Here is a 20,798-nt window from a genome sequence, read left to right as displayed (position 1 = left end):
GAGATCTCTGCGCTCCTCCAATTCTGGCCTCTTGCGCATCCCTGATATTAATCGCTCCGCCATCGGCGGCTGTGCCTTCAGCTGCCTAGGCTCTAAGTTCTGGAATTCCCTCCCTAAACCACTCCTCCTCTACCTCTCTCTCCTCCTTTAAGACGCTCCTTAAAACCTACCTCTTCTACCAAGCTTTTGGTCACCTGTCCTAATATCTCCTTAACCAAGGACAAAGATAGAACAGGAGTTAAAGTTCTCAACTGGGGAAAGGTTAATTTTACTAAGCTGAAAAGTGATTTAGCAAAAGTGGACTGGAAGGTAAAGCAATGTCAGAACAGTAGGAGGCATTCAAGGCGAAGATTCAAGGGATGCAAAGTAAACATGTCCCCACAAAGAATAAGGGTGGGGCTGCCAAATCTAGAGTCCCCTGGATGACCAGGAGCTTAGAGTAAGGTACGGCAGAAAAGCAAAGCTTATGTCAGACACCGAGAGCTCAATACTACAGAAAGCCTAGAGGAGTATAAAAAGTGCAGGGGTGAAATTAAAAATGAAATTAGGAAAGCAAAGAGAGGGCATGAAAAAATACTGGCAAGTAAAATCAAGGAAAGATGTTTTATTAATACATGAAGAGCAAGAGGATATCTAAGGAAATAGTAGGGTCTATTAGAGACCAAAAAGGTAACCTATGTGTGGAGGCAGAAGATGTGGGTATGGTTCTTAATGAACACTTTGCATCTGTTTTCACAAAAGAGAGGGACCGTGCAGAGATTGTAGTTGAGGAGGAGTGTGAAATATTGAATGGGATAAACTTAGTGAGAGAGGAAGTATTAAGAGGTTTAGCATCTTTGAAAGTAGATAAAACACCAGGGCCGGATGAAATGTATCCCAGGCTGTTAAAAGAAGCAAGGGAGGAAATAGTGGAGGCTCTGACCATCATTTTCCAATCATCACTGGATACAGGCGTGGTGCCAGAGGATTGGAGGACTGCTAACGTAACATTGTTCAAAAAGGGAGCGAGGGATAGACCAAGTAATTACAGGCCAGTCAGTCTAATGTCGGTGGTGGGCAAATTATTGGAATCAATTCTGGGGGACAGGATGAACAGTCACTTAGAAAGGCACGGAGTAATCAAGGACAGTCAGCATAGATTTGTTAAGGGAAGGTCGTGTCTGACTAACTTGATTGAATTCTTTGAGAAGGTAACAAAGAGGGTCGATGAGGGTAGTCCACTTGATGTAGTCTACATGGATTTTAGCAAGGTTTTTGACAAGTTCTCATATGGCAGACTGGTCAAAAAGTACAAGCCCATGGGATGCAAGGGAGAGTGGCAAGTTTGATCCAAAATTGGCTCAGTGGCAGGAAGCAAAGGGTAATGGTTGATGGGTGTTTTATGTGACTGGAAGGCTGTTGCCAGTGGGGTTCCACAGGGCTTAGTACAAGGTCCCTTGCGTTTTGTGATATATATTAATGATTTGGACTTAAATGTTGGGGGCATAATTAAGAAGTTAGCAGATTATACAAAAATTGGCCATGTGGTTGATAGTGAGGAAGAAAGCTGTAGACTGCAGGGAGATATCAAAGGACTGGTCAGGTGGGCAGAAAAGTGGCAAATGGAATCAATCCGGAGAAATGTGAGGGAATACATTTGGGGAGGGCAAGCAAGGCAAGGGAGTATACAATAAATGGGAGGATATTGAGAGGTGTCGAGGAAGTGAGGGACCTTGGAGTGTATGTTCACAGATCCCTGAAGGTAGCAGGACAAGTAGATAAGCTGGTTAAGAAGGCATATGGAATACTTACCTTTATTAGCCAAGGCATAGAACACAAGAGCACAGAGGTTTTGCTAGAACTGTATAAAACATTGGTTCGGCCACAGCTTGAATACTGTGTTCAGTTCTGGTCACCATATTACAGGAAGGATGTAATTGCACTAGAGAGGGTACAAAGGAGATTTATGAGGATGTTGCCAGGACTGGAGAATTTTAGCTATGAGGAAAGATTGGATAGGCTGGGGTTGTTCTCTTTGGAACAGAGAGGCTGGGGGGTGATTTAATTGAGATGTACAAAATTATGAGGTGCCTAGATAGAGTGGACAGGAAGGACCTATTTCCCTTAGCAGGGAGGTCAATAACCAGGGGGCATAGATTTAAAGTGATTGGTAGAAGGATTAGAGGGGAGCTGAGGAAATTTTTTTTCACCCAGAGGGTGGTGGGGGTCTGGAACTCACTGCCTGAAAGGGTGGTAGAGGCAGAAACCCTCAACTCATTTAAAAAGTACCTGGATGTGTACCTGAAGTGCCATGACTTACAAAGCTACAGACCAAGTGCTGGAAAGTGGAATTAGGCTGGGTGGCTCATTTTCGGCCGGCATGGACATGATGGGCCGAATGGCCTCTTTCTGTGCCGTAAATTTTCTCTGATTCTCTAATTTTCCTTATGTGGCTTGGTGTCAGATTTTGCCTGATAACGCTCCTGTGAAGCAACTTAGGACGTTTTACTACATTAAAGCCGCTATATAAATGCAAGTTGTTGTTGTATTCTACTATTTTGGCTTTATAATTCAACATACTATTTGCTTCGCTGATTGCTGATCTGTTGTGATTAGACATTTTGGGACTTGGGTCGACTAGCACTTATAGAGATCGCTTTCAACTCTATTCTTGGCAATTTTACCACCATTCATTGGATACATGTGTCATCCATTTTTCTCCCTGTATGTAGTACAGGGGTGTAAGGATAAACCCGGTAACAATAGGCCAGTCAGCTTATCCTTGGTGGTGGGGAAACTTTTAGAAATGATAATCTGTGACAAAATTAATAGTCACTTGGACAAGTGTCGATTAATAAAGGAAAGCCAGCACAGATTTGTTAAAGGCAAATCGTGTTTAACTAACTTGATTGAGTTTTTTGATGAGGTAACAGAGAGGGTTGATGAGGGCAATACAGTTGATGTTGTGCATATTGTCTTTCAAAAGGCATTTGATGAAGTGCCGCATAATAAGTTTGTCAGTAAAATTGAAGCACATGGAATAAAAGGGGCAGTGGCAGCATGGATACGAAATTGGCTAAGTCACAGGAAATGTAGAGTATTGGTGAATAGTTGTTTTTCGGACTGGAGGAAGGTGCACAGTGATGTTCCCCAGCGGTCGGTACTAGGATCGCTGCTTTTTTTTATATTTATTAATGACTTGGGTATACAGGGCACAATTTCAAAATTTGCAGATGACAACAAAACTTGGAAGTGTAAACAGTGAGGAGGATAGTGATAGACTTCAAGAATCTCTGCAGCCGTGACCGAGAGTCCCAAAGGCTATGTTACCTGCTCGGTGCCAGGGTTAAGAACATCTCCTCGCGGCTGGAAAAGAACTTGGAGCATGAGGGGGAGGATCCAGTTGTCGTGGTCCACGTAGGAACCAACGACATAGGTAGCACTAAGAATGAGGTAGTTGGAGGAGCTAGGGTCTAAATTAATAAACAGAGCCTCAAAGGTGGTAATCTCTGGATTACTACCTGAGCCATGTGCAAATTGGCATAGGGACAAACAGATCAGAGAGTTAAATGCGTGGCTCAAAAAGTGGTGTGGGAGACAGGAGTTTCGATTCGTGGGGCACTGGCACCAGTACAGGGGAAAGAGGGAGCTGTTCTGTTGGGACGGGCTCCACTTAAACCAGGCTGGAACCAGTGTCCTGGCCAATCGAATAACTAGGGATGTAGATGGGACTTTAAACTAAAAAGGGGGAGGGGAAGGTGTCAGGTGAGGGGAAATTTAGAAACCTAATGATGAAAGTCAAGGCAACAGAGCGGTGTAGTGATTTGGGTAAAGATAAGCAGAGTGTGGCGGGAAGGGACAGAGCGTTTACCCAATAATAGTGCATCAGCAAATAAGGTCAAAACAGGAAAAAACGGGTAAAAATCAAAACTAAAGAATCTTTATCTGAATGCACGGAGCATTCGTAACAAGATAGGTGAATTAATTGCACAAATAGAGATAAAGGGGTTTGATCTAATAGCCATTACAGAGACATGGTTGCAAAGCGACCAAGGTTGGGAACTAAATATTCCAGGGTACATGATGTTTAGAAAAGACAGGCAGAATGGAAAGGTGTAGCCCTGATAATAAAGGATGACATAAGGACAGTGGTGAGAAAGGATGTTGGCTCGGAAGATCAGGAAGTAGAATCAGTCTGGGTGGAAATAAGAAATAACAAGGGGCAGAAAACACTGGTGGGATAGTTTATAGGCCCCCTAATAGTGGTTATACCATTGGATAGATTATTAATCATGAAATAATAGTATCTTGTAACAAAGGTAATGCAGTAATCGTGGGGGACTTTAATCTTCATATAGACTGGGCAAATCAAATTGGCAAAGGTGGTTTGGAGGATGAGTTCATGGAATGCATTTGAGACGGTTTCCTGGAACAATACGTCATTGAACCAACCAGGGAACAGGGTAGTTTCGATCTTGTATTGTGTAATGAGACAGGGTTAATTAGTAATCTCATGGTAAAGGATCATCTGGGGGAAGAGTGATCATAATATGATAGAATTTCACATTGAGTTTGAGAGTGACTAGTTTTTCATTTAAATACGAGTCTTAAACTTTAATAAAGCCAATTACATAAGTATGAGGGGCGAGTTGGCTAAGGTAGATTGGGAAATTAGATTAAAGGGTATGATGATTGATCAGCAATGGCAAACATTCAAAGAAATATTTCAATATTCTCAACAAATACACATTCCATTGAGAAATAAAAACTCCATGGGAAAAATGATCCATCCGTGGCTAACTTAAGGAGTTAAGGATATTATTAATTTAAAAGAAGAGGCCTATAATGTTGCCAAGAAGAGTAATAAGCCTGAGGATTGGGAGAGTTTTAGTAGCAAATGTAACCCCGCTATTCAAGAAAGGAGGGAAGAGAGAAAACAGGGAACTACAGGTCACTTAGCCTGACATCAGTCATCAGGAAAATGCTGGAATCCATTATTAAGGAAGTGGTAACAGGGCACTTAGAACATCATAATATGATCAGGCAGAGTCAACATGGTTTTACGAAAGTGAAATTGTGCTTGACAAATTTATTGGAGTTTTTTGAGGATGTAACTAGCAGGGTAGATAAAGGGGAACCAGTGGATGTAGTATATTTGGATTTTCAAAAGGGTTCGATAAGGTGCCACATAAAAGATTGTTAAGGGCCCATGGGGTTGGGGGTAATATATTAGGATGGATAGAGGATTGGTTAATGGACAGAAAACAGAGAGTAGGGATAAACGGGTCATTCTCAGGTATGCAGGCTGTAACTAGTGGGGTGCCGCAAGGATCGGTGCTTGGGCCTCAGATATTTACAATCTATATTAATGACTTAGATGAAGGGACCGAGTGCAATGTATCCAAGTTTGCTGATGATACAAAGCTAGGTGGGAAAGTAAGCTGTGAGGAGGAAGCAAAGAGCCTGCAAAGGGATATAGACAGGTTAAGTGAGTGGGCAAGAAGGTGGCAGATGGAGTATAATGTGGGGAAATGTGAGGTTATTCACTTTGGTAGGAAGAATAGAAAAATAGAAAATTTTTTAAATGGTAAGAAACTATTAAATGCTTGTGTCCAGAGAGACTTGGGTGTCCTCATACAAGGAACACAAAAAGTTAGCATGCAGGTGCAGCAAGCAATTAGGAAAGCAAATGGCATGTTGGCCTTTATTGCAAGGGGGTTGGAGTACAAAAGTAAGGAAGTCTTACTACAATTGTACAAGGCTTTGGTGAGACCTCACCTGGAGTACTGTGTACAGTTTTGGTGTCCTTACCTGAGGAACGATTCACTTGCCTTGGAGGCGGTGCAACAAAAGTTCACTAGATTAACTCCTAGGATGAGAGGGTCCTCCTAAGAGGAGAGGTTGAATAGAATGGGCCTATATTCTCGAGTTTAGAAGAATGAGAGGTTATGTCATTGCAACATATAGATGCCGAGGGGACTTGTTAGGGTAGATGCTGAGAGGTTGTTTCCCCTGGTTGGAGAGTCTGGAACTAGGGGGCATAGTCTCAGGATAAGGGGTCTGCCATTTAAGACTGAGATAAGGAGGAATTTCTTCACTGAGGGTTCTGAATCTTTGGAATTCTCTACCCCAGAGGGCTGTGGATGCTGAGTCGTTGAGTATAACCAAGGCTGAGATAGATCGATTTTTGGACTCTCTGGGACTCTAGGGATATGGGGATCGGGCAGGAAAGTGGAGTTGAGGTCAAAGATCAGCCATGATCTGATTGAGTGGCGGAGCAGCCTCGAAGGACCTTATGGCCTACTCCTGCTCCTATTTCTTATGTTCTTAAGAGGACATTGACATGCTAGTGGAATGGGCGGACACATGACAGATGAAATTTAGCGCAGAGAAGTGCGAAGTGCTACATTTTAGCAGGAAGAACGAGGAAAGGCAATAGAAACTAAAGGGTTCAATTCTAAAGGGGGTGCAGGAGCAGAGAGACTTGGGGGTTCATTTGCACAAATCTTTGAAGTTGGCAGGACAGGTTGAGAAAGTGGTTAAAAAAGCCTATGGGATCCTGAGCTTTATAAATAGAAGCATAGAGAATAAAAGCAAGGAATTTATGATGAACCTTTTATAAAACACTTGTTCGGCCTCAGCTGGAGTATTGTGTCCAATTCTGGGCACATCACTTTAGGAAGGATGTGAGGGCCTTCGAAGAGATTCACTAGAATGGTTCCAGGGATGAGGGTATCTTCTGATGGGCTTTAGTGTGTTGGAGCATTGTGACGGTTTATCAGTGGAACTGCAATAGGCCCTGTGAACCACGAAGCAGCTTTCACACAGTTTGTACTGTGCTTTACTGTTTGGAAAGCCCTGTTTACCTATCCCATTTATCACTGATTCTGTGTAAACTTCATTAATAAGGAACCGTTGTGACTGGGCACTCGAAAGCTAATTGACTTGTTGGTATCAATCAGAGAAAGAAAAAAAGAAAGAACTTGCATTTATATAGCACCTTTCACAACTTCAGGGCGTACCAAAGCACTTTACAGGCAAATACGTATGTTTGAAGTGCAGTCACTGTTCTAATGTAGGAAACGCGGCAGCCAATTTGCACACAGCAAGGTCCCACAAACAGCACTCTGATAATGACCAGATAATCTGTTTTTAGGTGTTGGCTAAGAAATAAATATTGGCCAGTACACCGGGGCAAACTGCCCTGCTCTTCTTCGAAATACTGCCGTGTGATCTTTTTTGTTCACTTGAGAAGGCAGACCGGGCCTCAGTTTAACGTCTTACTTGAAAGAGTATCCTTGTCACATACGTGTCCTTCTTGGATACTACTTCAGAGCAATGTGTCACTGCAGAAAACGGGCTAAGCTCCTCCAAAAGATTTCACCAAACAAGTTGCCACGGAGCACAGCGTCTTAAGAACATAGGAAATAGGAGTAGGCCTTTCAGCCCCTCGAGCCAGTTCTGTCATTCATGGCTGTTCTGTATCTCAACTCCATTTACCCACCTTTGACCCATATTCCTCGATACCCTCGCCAAATAAAAATCTGTCGATCTCAGTCTTGAAAGCTTCAATTGACCCGGCATCCACAGCCTTTTGGGAGAGAGAATTCCAGATTTCCATGACCCTTTGTGTGGAAAAAGTGCTTCCTGATTTCACTCCTGAACGGCCTAGCTCTAATTTTAAGATTGTGCCACTTGTTCTGGACTCTCCCACCAGAGGAAATAGTTTCCTTGTATCTACTCTATCATTGTTATCATTTTAAACGCTTCAATTAGATCACCCCTTAATCTTTGAAACTCAAGAGAATACAATCCAAAGTTATGCACCTGTACTCATAATTGAACCCTTTAAGCCCTGGTATCATTCTGGTGAGTGAAAAAGAAGATTATCTGTGTCCCGTATTTTTTGTATGTGTTTAAAAGCATACATTGTTATGATATAGAATTCACTGCCTGAAAGGGTGGAGGAAGCAGATTCAATAATAACTTTCAAAAGGGAATTGGATATATAATTGAAAAAGAAAAAATTTGCAGGGCTATGTGGAAAGAGCAGGGGAGTGTGACTAATTGGATGGCTCTTTCAAGGAGTCGGCACAGGCACAATGGGCCGAATGGCCTCCTACCGTGCTGTATGATTCCATATAAATCTGTGTGCATCTAAATTGATTATAATGCATATGGAATGGAACATGATGCTTGGTATGTGAGGAAGGCTAGAAAAGAGTGTTTGTGAAAGGGTCAGTACCCTTTTCAACCAATTTATTATTCCTAACAGAAGATTTGAAATGTAGTATTAATATTCACTCCTCCCCAATCAACCCTTTGAGCTGCTCTGAATAAAAATTCCACAACTTCTTTCAGGCTGTAGATTTTCAGACCTTATTCAACCGATGTTTCTATCTCTGCAAAGCATCTCAATTTTCATCACGCTGCTGTCTCTTAACGGCGGAATGCAGATTGCCTCAGGAATGGGAAAGTAAGAGTGCTGATTGGAAAATTGCAGGATTCGGCCTTCACAGCTACCGAGGAGGCCTTTTGTGGTGAAATGTTGCATAAATAATGCCAACAAGGGTCGAAATTCAGCGGTTGCCATGGAGACCTTTGTGCCTGGGTGAACTCCAATCTACTCTGCTTAGGAGACGGCGAGCACTCAGGCTCTCTGCATTGGATGAGGCGTTTACTAATGAGTGGCAAAAGTTGTTTGCTCGTTGGAAGGAATGTTAACTTGGAGGGACTTGGAGTATTTTACTTTGCTGTTTACATAGCATGGTCCATATTCAGGTACTTGAGTTGGAATTTTATCTGTTTAGAGTGTAATGAAGTAATGTTGACTTTTTTCATGAGGTCTTGTGAATTGGGTGAGGTGCTTTGTCCTTCATTACGTCTAGTATACATTGCAGTAGTTGACAGCATTTTCTGTCTGGGACAGGGAAGTGGGTGGCGGGGCGATGAGTTATGCTTATCTTACGTACATACATAGTGGGATTTAGCCTGGTATTCAGTTAATTTTTTTTTAAGTGCAGGAGACTTTATTTTGCTGTAAGAGGCAGCCCGAAGCGCAATTCTTATACGCAAAGCATAGACCTTTTCAAGCGAAGGCAAATCTCCACAGCGTGTAAACCCCGCCGGGATACCTCGGATGCATGGTGTAGCGAGCGTTGGCTGAAGACTGTGTCTGCTTTAGTTCTCTTTGTCCCCCACCACCCCCACCCCGATCGAAACTTCTGGTCGTCACAAAGTACCTCTGTTTTATTTTGTCTGACCTCCACAGTACAGACGATATTTTTGAAATAAAATTGCAGCTGATTTTATTTTCAGAAACGAAGGGCAGCTAGGAAAAGGTCTGTTAAAAAATAAAAGTTACAGCACGTGCGTGTTGGAAGGCAGGGCTGGCATGCGTCTGTGAAGTTATGTAATGATGAATCCATTCTACTGGTCAATATAGTCAGCACATGTAGAGAAAGGGAATAAAAAATAATCAACGTCCCGCCCCGCCCCCCCACCTCCCCCCATCGGCCTGGAGATCAGCCTGGAACTGATTGTTCTAGATGACAAAGCCCCTGAGACATGCAAAGCTTTTATGCTGTGTGTTTGTCTCTGATCCCAGATGTGCTGCATCATGAGGTGCAGGTGCTATTTCTGGTTCCTTTGATGAAAATGCAGGGTGAATTTAACAGCTGTGTATTATTCCTGAACTTTTTGCTGTTAAAAGTTTTATCGTTGTGCGGAGTGCTGACGTGCGATGTAAGCAGTCTCCCTTGGGCTATGTGAGAGTTTTGGTATCCTGAAAGCTGCATTGAGTGCTCAACGGAATAATATTTTTACCAAGGCCTGCATTGATTTAAAAGGTAGTTCAGCGTATAAGTTAGGGTTGCAGACAAAGACCTGATTCACAGTAGCAGTAGTCTATTTTAAGGGCTTTTGACCAAGCTGGAGCCTCAGAGATTCTACTGGATGGAATAGGACGTCGGGGAGGACTCCCCTGCTCTTCTTCAAATAGTGCCATGGGATCTTTTACGTCCACCTGAGAGGGCTGACGGGGCCTCGGTTTAATGTCTCATCCAAAAGACAGCACCTCTGACAGTGCAGCACTCCCTCAGTACTGCACTGGAGTGTCAGCCTAGATTTTGTGCTGAAGTCTCTGGAGTGGGACTTGAACCCACAAATCTTCTGACTTAGAGGCGAGAGTGCTACCCATTGAGCCACGGTTGACACCTTGTTGCTATGAAGAAATTATTGATTTGACTTCGACAGAGGCGATAGGCAGTCCGAGCGAAATGGTGCTGACAGCACTGGTTGACCAAAAACTGGCGTCAAATTGTTGGGTATTGGCTCGTGAGGCCTCAGTATCTGTAGTCACAATGATCTTTGAGAAGTGCAGAGATGTTGAAGGATTGGAGGATTGGAGGAGGTGACAGAGATAGGCAGGGGCGAGGCCAGGGATGGATTGATAAGGCACAAGGTGAGCTTTTTCTGCATCTTTTCCCCTCCCCCTCCCTTCATCTGCATAAACTTTCATTGGTTAATAATAACATTGACTGGCAGGAAGAGCTTGAGTAAATTTAACATCACAGAGCCGAGTGGCTCATTTCCTAATAGGCAAACCGTGATGCCGCTTCATACAAGTCTACAAATAGCTGAGAAGAAAGTGCCAAAATATGTTGTTAATTGTCCTGTCCCATTTATAGTATCTATGTCATACTGGTGCCAAGACTGTTCCAAAGTATGAGCCAAAATTCTCTTTGGGAGTGCTTGAAATGCGGTTATGTCAGATATATCACCAGTGAAAGGCAGAAGGAGAGCGACCTTTCTAAACGTGACTGCATTTTTATTGATTATTTTATCTGCCTTTGTGCTACCTTTGGTCTTACCAACAAATCTTCTGTGTCCTCACTCAATGACGTCATCTGACAGCTGTATAAAGGAGGAATTGCTTGAGGCAGTATCATTTCCGCCCCCCCCTCCCCTCATCCTCTGTTTGCCCCTTGCTTGTGGCTGATGCCCCCTTTCTTTCTCCTCTTCCCCCATTGCAGGAGCTGCAGTTTGAGAGACTAACCAGAGAGCTGGAGGCGGAGCGTCAGATTGTCGCCAGCCAGTTGGAGCGATGCAAGTTGGGATCCGACACCGGCAGCATGAGCAGCATTAGGTATGGACTCAACCGGTTTTGTCAGGGGCTTGTTTGATTTTTGTGCCGTAGTTTTTGCATCAAGCCTTGGAGCAGTGCTCGAAGTGAAGGTGCTGTGTGTAAATGTGAAACAACATGCAATCGTGGTGGGTTACGGGGGGGCGGAAGAGGAGACCGGGTCTCCCTGGAGCCCTATTGGTTTATTCTGTCGAAACCAGCATTTTCCACTGTTCCATTTATTTACAGTTAACTTTTATCATCTCTTTTTTTATTCATTCCTGGGATGTGGGCGTCACTGGCAAGGCCGGCATTTATTGCCCATCTCTGGTTGCCTTTGAGAAGGTGGTGGTGAGTCGCCTTCTTGAACCGCTGCTGTCTGTGGTGAAGGTGCTTCCACGATGTTTAGCTTCCCGACGCCACACAAAATGTTTTCCAGTCGAGAAATCCCCCCACCCCATCAACGACCAGCGCGGCACTATTACTGACTGATTGGAGGTACAACAGAGCAGCGTCTGAAGACTCACAGTCTTGACTTTTCCCTCACTGTGTGGGGAATCTTGAGTGTGAACCCCTGTCCTAAAACTGCGCATAGTGCACCAGCACGTTCTGCCGCCACACTGCCCTTGGAAGTGCGCTCTCCACATCAAGCTGAGTACACAAGCAGCTTCAACCCTTCAGTCCACTTAATCGTGTAATAGCAGCTGAGGAGCAGGCTCCATAGCAACCTGACATTTGGACATTACTCAAACGTTAAAGCTATTACGTTCAAGGTATCCTGTAATAAATAAATATATACATACATAGATTACAGAGCGAGAGAGAGATATTTTTATTATATATCATAGTATATTTCAGCACAGGAGGCTGCCATTCGGCTCATTATGCCTGTGCCAGCTCTTTGGTAGAGCTATCCAATTAGTCCCATTTCCCTGCTCTTTCCCCACAGCCCTGTGAATTTTTTCCCTTCAAATATTTATCGAATTCCCTTCTGAATCTGCTTCCACCATTCTTTCAGGCAGTGCATTCCAGATCATAACAACTCACTGCATAAAAAAATGTTTCCTCATGTCGCCTCTGGTTCTTTTGCCAATCACCTTAAATCTGTGTCCTCTGCTTACCGACCCTTCTGCCATTGGAAACAGTTTTTCCTTATTTACTCTATCAAAACCGTTCATGATTTTGAAAACCTCTATCAAATTTCCTCTTAACCTTCTCAGATCTATGACAAATAACCCCAGCTTCTCCTGTCTCTCCACATAACTGAAGTCCCTCATCCCTGGTACCATTCTAGTAAATCTCTTCTGCACCTTCTCTAAGGCCTTAACATCCTTCCTCAAGTGTGGTGTCCAGAATTTAACACACAACTCCAGCTGAGGCCCAACCAGTGTTTTATAAAGGTTTAGCATAACTTCCTTGCTTTTGTACTCTATGCCTCTATTAATAAAGCCCAGGATTCCATATGCTTTTTCAACAGCCTTCTCAAATTGTCCTGCCACCGTCAAAGATTTGTGTACATACATACACCCCCAGGTGTCTATGTTCCTGTATCCCCTTTAAAATTGTACCGTTTAGTTTATATTGCCTCACCTTATTCTTCTTACCAAAATATATCACTTCACACTTTTCTGCATTAAATTTCACCTGCCGTGTGTCTATCCATTTCACCAGTCTGTCTTATGTCCTCCTGAAGTCTGTTACTAGCCACCACATTGTTTACTAAATTCCCGAGTTTCGTAATAACTTTGAAATGATACCCTGTATGCTCAAGACCAGGCCATTAATATATATCAAAAAGAGCAGTGGTCCTAATACCAACCCCTGGGGAACACCATTGTATATTTCCCTCCAGTCTGAAAAACAACCATTCACCACTACTCTCTGCTTTCTGTCCCTTAGCCAATTTTGTATCCATGCTACCACTGTCCCTTTAATCCCATGGGCTTTAATTTTGCTAACAAGTGTATTACGTGGTACTTTATCAAATGACTTTTGAAAGCCCATATACACAACATCAACCGCATTACCCTCATCTACCCTTTCCGTTACTTCATCAAAGAACTCAATCAAGTTAATCAAACACGATTTTCCTTTAACAAATCCATGCCGACTTTAATTTATTAGCCCATACTCTTCAAAGTGCCAGTTTATTTTGTCCCAGATTATTGTTTCTAAAAGTTTCCCCACCACCGACATTAGACTGACTGGCCTGTAATTGTCGAATTTATCCCTCTCCCCTTTTTTTGAACATAGTTGTAACATTTTTAATCCTCCAGCCCACTGGCAGCGCTCCCACATTGGACGATTATGGCCAGAGCCTCTGCAATTTCTACCTTTTACTTCCATCAGTAACCTCGGATGCATCCCATCTGGACCTGGTGACTTTTCTACTTTGAATACTGCCAATCTTTTAAGTACCTCCTCTTTATCTATTTTCATCCTATCCATTATTGCTACTACCTCCTCCTTTACTGCTACATTGGCAGCATCCTCTTCTCCAGTGAAGACTGATGCAAAGTATTTATTTAGTATCTCAGCTATACCCTCTGCTTCCACAAGAAGATCTCCCTTTTTTGTCCTGAATCAGTCCTACCCTTTGACTACCCTTTTACTATTTATATGTTTATAAAAGACTTCTGGGTTCCCTTTTATATTAGTCACTAACCTATTCTCATATTCTCTCTTTGCCCCTCTCATTCCTTTTTTTAGATCTCCTCTGTACTTTCTGTATTTAGCTTGGTTCTCTACTGCATGATGGACCTTACGTCATAAGCCCCTTTTTTTTGTTTCATTTTCATCTCTATATCTTTAGTCATCCAGGGAGCTGTAGCTTTGGATGTCCTTCCTTTCCTCCTCGTGGGGATGTGTCTACTCTGTACCGGAACCATCTCCTCCTTGAAGGTGTTCACTTACTGTTTTGCCTACCATTTTTGATTCCAATCTATAAGGGCAAGATCCCTTTTTAACTCACTGAAATTAGCCCTCCTCCTCTTAAGTATTTTTACACTTGATTGTTACTTGTCCTTTTCCATGACTATTCTAAACCTAATGATATTATGATCACTGTTCCCCAAATGCTCCCTCAATGAAACATGTTCCACTTGCCTCTCTTCATTCCCCAGAAATAGATCCACCACTGTTCCCCTCCTCGTTGGGCTGGAAATACACTGATCAAGAAAGTTCTCTTGCATACGTTTCAAGAATTCCTTCCCCTCTTTGCCCTTTACACTGTTACTATCCCAATCTATATTGGGATAATTGAAGCCCCCCATTGTCACTGCTCTATAGTTCTTGCATCTTTCTGTAATTTACCTGCAAATTTGCTCCTCTGTCTCCTTCCTGCTATTTGGTGGCCTATACTAATCACACAGTAATGTAATAGCTCATCTATTGTTCCTTAATTCAAACCAAATAGATTCTGTCTTTGATCCCTCAACTACATCATCCCTTTCCAGTGTTATAATAGTTTCTTTGATCAATATTGCCCCCACCCCACCCACCTCTTTTATTTCCTTCCCTGGTCTTTCCTGAATACCTTATAGCCAGGAATATTAAGTACCCAATCCTCCCCTTCTTTGAGCCAGGTCTCTGTTATTGCCACTATATCATAGTCCCTTGTGCCTGCAGCTCACCAACCTTATTTACCACGCTCCAAACTCATCTTAGACTGCCCTGTCTTATCCCTCCTATTTCAGAACTATTCTTTACTCTTGTGCCATTTGTCTCTCCCAGTCCTCTGTGCACCTTGTTTCTCCTTTATAATGTTTCATTCTGGTGCCTATCCCCCTGCCAAATTAGTTTAAACCCTCCTCCACAGCACCAGTAAACCCTCCCTGTGCGGACATTGGTCCCAGCTCTGTTGAGGTGCAACCCATTCATCTTGAACAGACCCCTCTTGCCTTAGAACTGGTCCCAACGCCCCAGGAATCTGAAGTCCTCCCTCCTGCACCATTGTTCCAGCCACGCATTAATCTGTCTTATCCTGCTATCCCTATACTCATTAGCGCGAGGCACTGGGAGTAATCCAGAGATTACTACCTTTGAGGTCCTGCTTTTTAACTTACTCCTTAGCTCCTGAAACTCTGACTGCAGAACCTCAACCCCTTTCCTTCCTATATCATTGGTTCCCACGTGGACCACGACTTCTGGCTGTTCCCCTTCACCCCTTCACCCCTCAAAATATTCTGCACCCTCTCAGTGATGTCATTTACCCTGGCACCAGGGAGACAACACACCATGTGGGACTCACGTCAGTGGTCGCAGAAACGCCTGTCTGTCCCCCTGACTCCTATCTAGCAAGCTAGCTAATCATGAATTGCTTGGGCTGACAGGATGCTATTCATTACATCATCTGATGAAAACACCACAGATCCAATTTGCCTCTTTACAGGCACTATATGTGTGACAGAGGAATATCTTTATGCTATGAGGCACCGTACCAATCCGTTGTTCATTTCAAAATCTTGTGGCGCCCTTCCTACCCTATCGGTGGCCATTTTGCATGGGACTGGGGGGTGTGAACACAGTGTGCAATGCTGTTGGCTTTTATATTCTTCAATATAATGTACAATATCCCTCTCTCAAATGTTCTAAGCTGGATAGCCAGGTGGGGAAGGATAAAACACTAGAGCCTGGTCTTCAGTTGCTTCCAAGCCCTTATTCACAGAGATTCCCCTTTCACACACACCACACTCTAGATAAGCACTTTTATAAATGGATACAAGAGAGCCCCAATTGTTACACACCACCTGAATGCAGTTAACACTAATTGATATAAATCACATGGATACAATTAACATTAAACATTAATGAACCTTGTTGTGGCTTTTGCTCTGCATTATTCTGGGGACAGCAAAATGGGCAGGTATTTGCTGTGACCGGCCTTTCTGATGTTGACTGGTTACGCTCACTCTCTTAAACCATGGTGGCGGCTTCCTAGCACCAGTGCTTAGGGAGTCTCGCCATTAATAAAGGGTAGGACCAACGGGGTAGATTTTGACTTTGTGCGATAGGGTCAAGGACAGAATCTATTTGGTTAGAGTTGAGAAACAATAGAGGTGGCATTACACCACTGGGTGTATTCTAAAGGCCACCAACCATCGAGGAGGATAGGAGCAAATTTACAGGAGAGGTGCAAGAGCCATAGAGTAGTGATAATCGGGGACTTCAACTATCCTAATATAGACTGGGACAGTAATAGTGTAAACGGCAAAGAGGGGGAGGAATTTCTGAAATGCGCACTGGAAAACTTTCTTCATCAGTATGTTTCCGGCCCAACAAGGAAGGAGGCATTGCTGGATCTGGTTCTGGGGAATGAGGTGGGTCAAGTGGAGCAAGTGTCAGTGGGGGAGCATTTAGGGAGCAGTGATCATAGTATCATAAGGTTTAGATTAGCTATGGAAAAGGACAAGGAGCAATCTACAGTAAAAATACTTAATTGGAGGAGGGCCCATTTCAGTGGGTTGAGAACGGATCTGGCCCGGGTAAATTGGAATCAAAGATTGGCAGGCAAAACTATAATCGAACAGTGGGCGGCCTTTAAGGAGGAGATGGTTCATGTACAGTCCAGATACATTCCCACCAGGGTGAAAGGTAGGACAACCAAAGCCAGAGCTCCCTGAATGACGAAAGAGATCGAGAGTAAGATGAAGTAGAAAAAGGGGGCGTATGACAGATGTCAGGTTGGTAATACAATTGAGAACCAGGCTGAATATAGAAAGGTCAGAGGGGAAGTGTAAAATGAAATAAGAGGGGCAAAGAGAGAGTATGAGAATAGACTGGCAACTAACATAAAAGTCTTCCAAAAGGCTTCTATAGGCATATAAATAGTAAACGGGTAGTAAGAGGAGGGGTGGGGCCGATTAAGGACCAAAAAGGAGATATATCCATGGAGACAGAGGGCATGGCCGAGGTACTAAATGAGCACTTTGCATCTGTCTTTATCAAGGAAGAAGATACGGCCAAAGCCACAGTAAAAGAGGAGGTAGTTGAGATACTGGATGGGCTAAAAATTGATAAAGACGAGGTGCTAGAAAGGCTGGCTGTACTTAAAGTAGAAAAGTCACCAGGTCCGGGTGGGATGCATCCTGGGTTGCAGAGGGAAGTAAGAGTGGAAATTGCGGAAGTACTGGCCACAATTATCTAATCCTCCTTAGACACGGGTGGTGCTGGTGCTGGAGAATTGCAAATAGAGAGTTATACAGCACGGATAGGGTCCCTTCGGCCCATCGTGTCCGCGCCGGCCATCAAGCCCAGTCTACTCTAATCCCATATTCCAGCATTTGGTCCGTAGCCTTGTATGCTATGGCATTTCAAGTGCTCATCCAAATGCTTCTTGAATGTTGTGAGGGTTCCTGCCTCCACAACCCTTTCAGGCAGTGAGTTCCAGACTCCAACCACCCTCTGGGTGAAAAAGTTCTTTCTAAAATCCCCTCTAAACCTCCCGCCTTTTACCTTGAATCTATGTCCCCTTGTTATAGAACCCTCAACGAAGGGAAAAAGCTCCTTAGTATCCATCCTATCTGTGCCCCTCATAATTTTGTACACCTCAATCATGTCCCCCCTCAGCCTCCTCTGCTCCAAGGAAAACAAACCCTATCTTCCCAGTCTCTCTTCATAGCTGAAGTACTCCAGCCCTGGTAACATTCTGGTGAATCTCCTCTGCACCCTCTCCAAAGCGATCACATCCTTCCTGTAGTGTGGCGACCAGAACTGCACACAGTACTCCAGCTGTGGCCTAATCAGTGTTTTATACAGCTCCATCATAACCTCCGTGCTCTTATATTCTATGCCTCGGCTAATAAAGGCAAGTATCCCATATGCCTTCTTTACCACCTTATCTACCTGTTCCGCCGCCTTCAGGGATCTGTGAACTTGCACACCAAGATCCCTCTGACCCTCTGTCTTGCCTAGGGTCCTCCCATTCATTGTGTATTCCCTTGCCTTGTTAGTCCCTCCAAAGTGCATCACCTCGCACTTTTCCGGGTTAAATTCCATTTGCCACTGTTCCGCCCATCTGACCAACCCATCTATATCGTCCTGCAGACTGAGGCTATCCTCCTCGCTATTTACCACCCTACCAATTTTTGTATCATCAGCGAACTTACTGATCATACCTTTTACATTCATATCCAAGTCGTTAATGTAGACCACAAACAGCAAGGGCCCCAGCACAGATCCCTGTGGTACCCCACTGACCACAGGCTTCCAGTCACAAAAACACCCTTGTTCAAAAAAGGGTGTAAGGATAAACCCAGCAACTACAGGCCCGTCAGTTTAACCTCAGTGGTGGGGAAACTTTTAGAAACAGTAATCCAGGACAAAATTAATAGTCACTTGGACAATTATGGATTAATAAGGGAAAGCCAGCACGGATTTGTTAAAAGCAAATCGTGTTTGACTAACTTGATTGAGTTTTTTGATGAGGCAACAGAGAGTTTTGATGAGGGCAATGCAGTTGATGTTGTGTACATGGACTTCCAAAAGGCTTTTGATAAAGTGCCACATAATAGTCTTGCCAATAAAATTGAAGCCCACAGAATAAAAGGGGCAGCAGCAACATGGATACGAAATTGGCTAAGTAATAAGAAACAGAGGGTAGTGGTGAACGGTTGTTTTTCGGACTGGAAGGAGGTGTACAGTGGTGTTCCCCAGGGGTCGGTGCTGGGACCACTGCTTTTCTTGATATATATTAATGACTTGGACTTGGGTGTGCAGGGCACAATTTCAAAATTTGCTAATGACATAAAACTTGGAAGTGTATTGAACAGTGAGGAGGATAGTGATAGACGTCAAGAGGAAGTAGACAGGCTGGTGGAATGGACGGACTCGCTGCAGATGAAATTTAACACTGAGGAGTGTGAGGTGATACATTTTGGTAGGAAGAACGAGGAAAGGCAATGCAAACTAAATGGTACAATTCTAAAGGGGGTGTAGGAACAGAGAGATCTGGGAGTATATGTTCTCAGGCCGTTGAAGGTGGCAGGACAGGTTGAGAAAGCGGTTAAAAAAGCATACGGGACCTTGGGCTTTATAAATAGAGGCATAGAGTACAAAAGCAAGGAAGTTATGTTGAACAATTGGAGTATTGTGTCCATTTCTGGACACCGCAATTTAGGAAGGATGTGAAAGCCTTAGAGAGGGTGCAGAAAAGATTTACTAGAATGGTTCCAGGGATGAGGGACTTTAGTTATATGGATAGACTGCAGAAGCTGGGGTTGTTCTCCTTACGGCAGAGAAGGTTGAGAGGAGATTTGATGGAGGTGTTCAAAATCATGAAGGGTCTAGACAAAGTAAATCAAGAGAAACTGTTCCCACTGGCAGAAGGGTCGCGAACCAGAGGACACAGGTTTAAGGTGATTGGCAAATGAACCAAAGGCGACATGAGGAAAAACTTTTTTACGCAGCGAGTGGTTAGGATCTGGAATACACTGCCTGAAAGGGTGGTGGAAGCAGGGTCAATTGTGGCTTTCAAAAGGGAATTAGATAGTTACCTGAAGGAGAAAAATTTGCAGGGTGACGGGGAAAGCGGGGGAGTGGGACTAGTTTGATTGTTCTTGCAGAGAGCCGGCGCAGGCTCGGTGGGCTGAATGGCCTCCTTCTGTGCCATATCCATTCTGTGATTCTATGATAGTGTAAAATGGATGATAGCGTTTCAGCAGCCTGTTTTACATCTCTCCCACGGACTTCAGTGGAAATAAAATTCCTTGGAGGGATGTAAAACGGGCTGCCAACTCACTCACCCGCTTTCCACTATTGCACAAAGTCCAGATCTGCCCTAATGTGTCTGAGAAATTCAAAATGGAGACACCAGGCTGAAATGGCAGTGACTCCGAACAGTATTTTATTGGTAACCATTGGGAAATGATGTACAGGACTGCAGAGAAATTGTGTTGCGAACAAACTGGTTTGTCACAAATGTTAGACATGTACTGAATAGTGCAAAGGATTTTAAATTTTTAATCTGTTCTGATATATTCCTAATACTTTGGATCTTATACCTTCTACTATGAGAATGACCTTGCTGTAACTTTATCTTGATGAAGGATGTTGCATAAACGATTGAACAGCTGAACCAAAGGCTCATTGTCAGACTTCATTATCCCCCTCCCTTGTTTGTTTTCTTGAAGTGTTCTGCCTGTTTAAGTTGACAGGAATATTTTCGCAAACCCTCTGCTTGCTGGTAACTGGTTGTAGTGCCTCCGCCTTTGAAAAGCTCCCTCCTCGGTACAGTTTGAGCTCTCGGCAGCAGAGGATGGATCTAGAGCTGAATTCTCCTGCCGCTAGTGACCCACAGTGTGATTTTAGGCCCATAAAGAATGCTGCCATGTTGTTAATGGACAGAATAGGGTCATTGTGCTGGGTTGTCAGAATCGCTACTAGTTGCCCAGCTTTCCACATCCTGTCAACTGGTAATGGCAAATATAGGTCGTTCTCATCATCTTCATCATGTCCCCATAGTTTGACATGTTCGCTTAGGGTTGCCAACTCTGCCAGAAGTATTCCTGGAGGTTTCATCGCATGGCCTCCTCTCTCCATCTGCCCCGCCCCATGCTCCCCCCGCATTGGTCACCCAACATGTCCATTCTCGCGCTGCCACATCTTCCTGCACCCAATTGGACAGCGAACAGACTCTTTGTTACCTGATTGGATGATTTTTGACCGTCAGCCGAACAGCCTTTTCTTTCCCAACTCCAAT

At 43.8% G+C, this 20,798-nt stretch overlaps 1 protein-coding gene across 2 annotated transcripts in view; it reads left to right on the top strand.

The window, feature by feature from the left end:
• The first annotated feature begins 8,543 nt into the window (after positions 1–8,543).
• LOC137335753 (catenin delta-2-like) overlaps positions 8,544–20,798 on the top strand; it is a 532,228-nt gene continuing 519,973 nt past the window's right edge. For both annotated transcript variants that reach the window (XM_068001100.1, XM_068001090.1), the window contains exons 1-2: positions 8,544–8,760; positions 11,013–11,125. In XM_068001100.1, the coding sequence (XP_067857201.1) occupies positions 8,746–8,760; positions 11,013–11,125 (128 nt within the window). In that variant the 5' untranslated portion in view covers positions 8,544–8,745. The remainder of the gene's footprint in view (positions 8,761–11,012; positions 11,126–20,798) is intronic.

The sequence above is a fragment of the Heptranchias perlo genome, chromosome 2 (genome assembly GCF_035084215.1).
Source record: "Heptranchias perlo isolate sHepPer1 chromosome 2, sHepPer1.hap1, whole genome shotgun sequence".
NCBI lineage: Eukaryota > Metazoa > Chordata > Chondrichthyes > Hexanchiformes > Hexanchidae > Heptranchias > Heptranchias perlo.
Note: the sequence above shows the minus strand (reverse complement) of the source record. Positions and strands in the feature narration are given on the sequence as shown.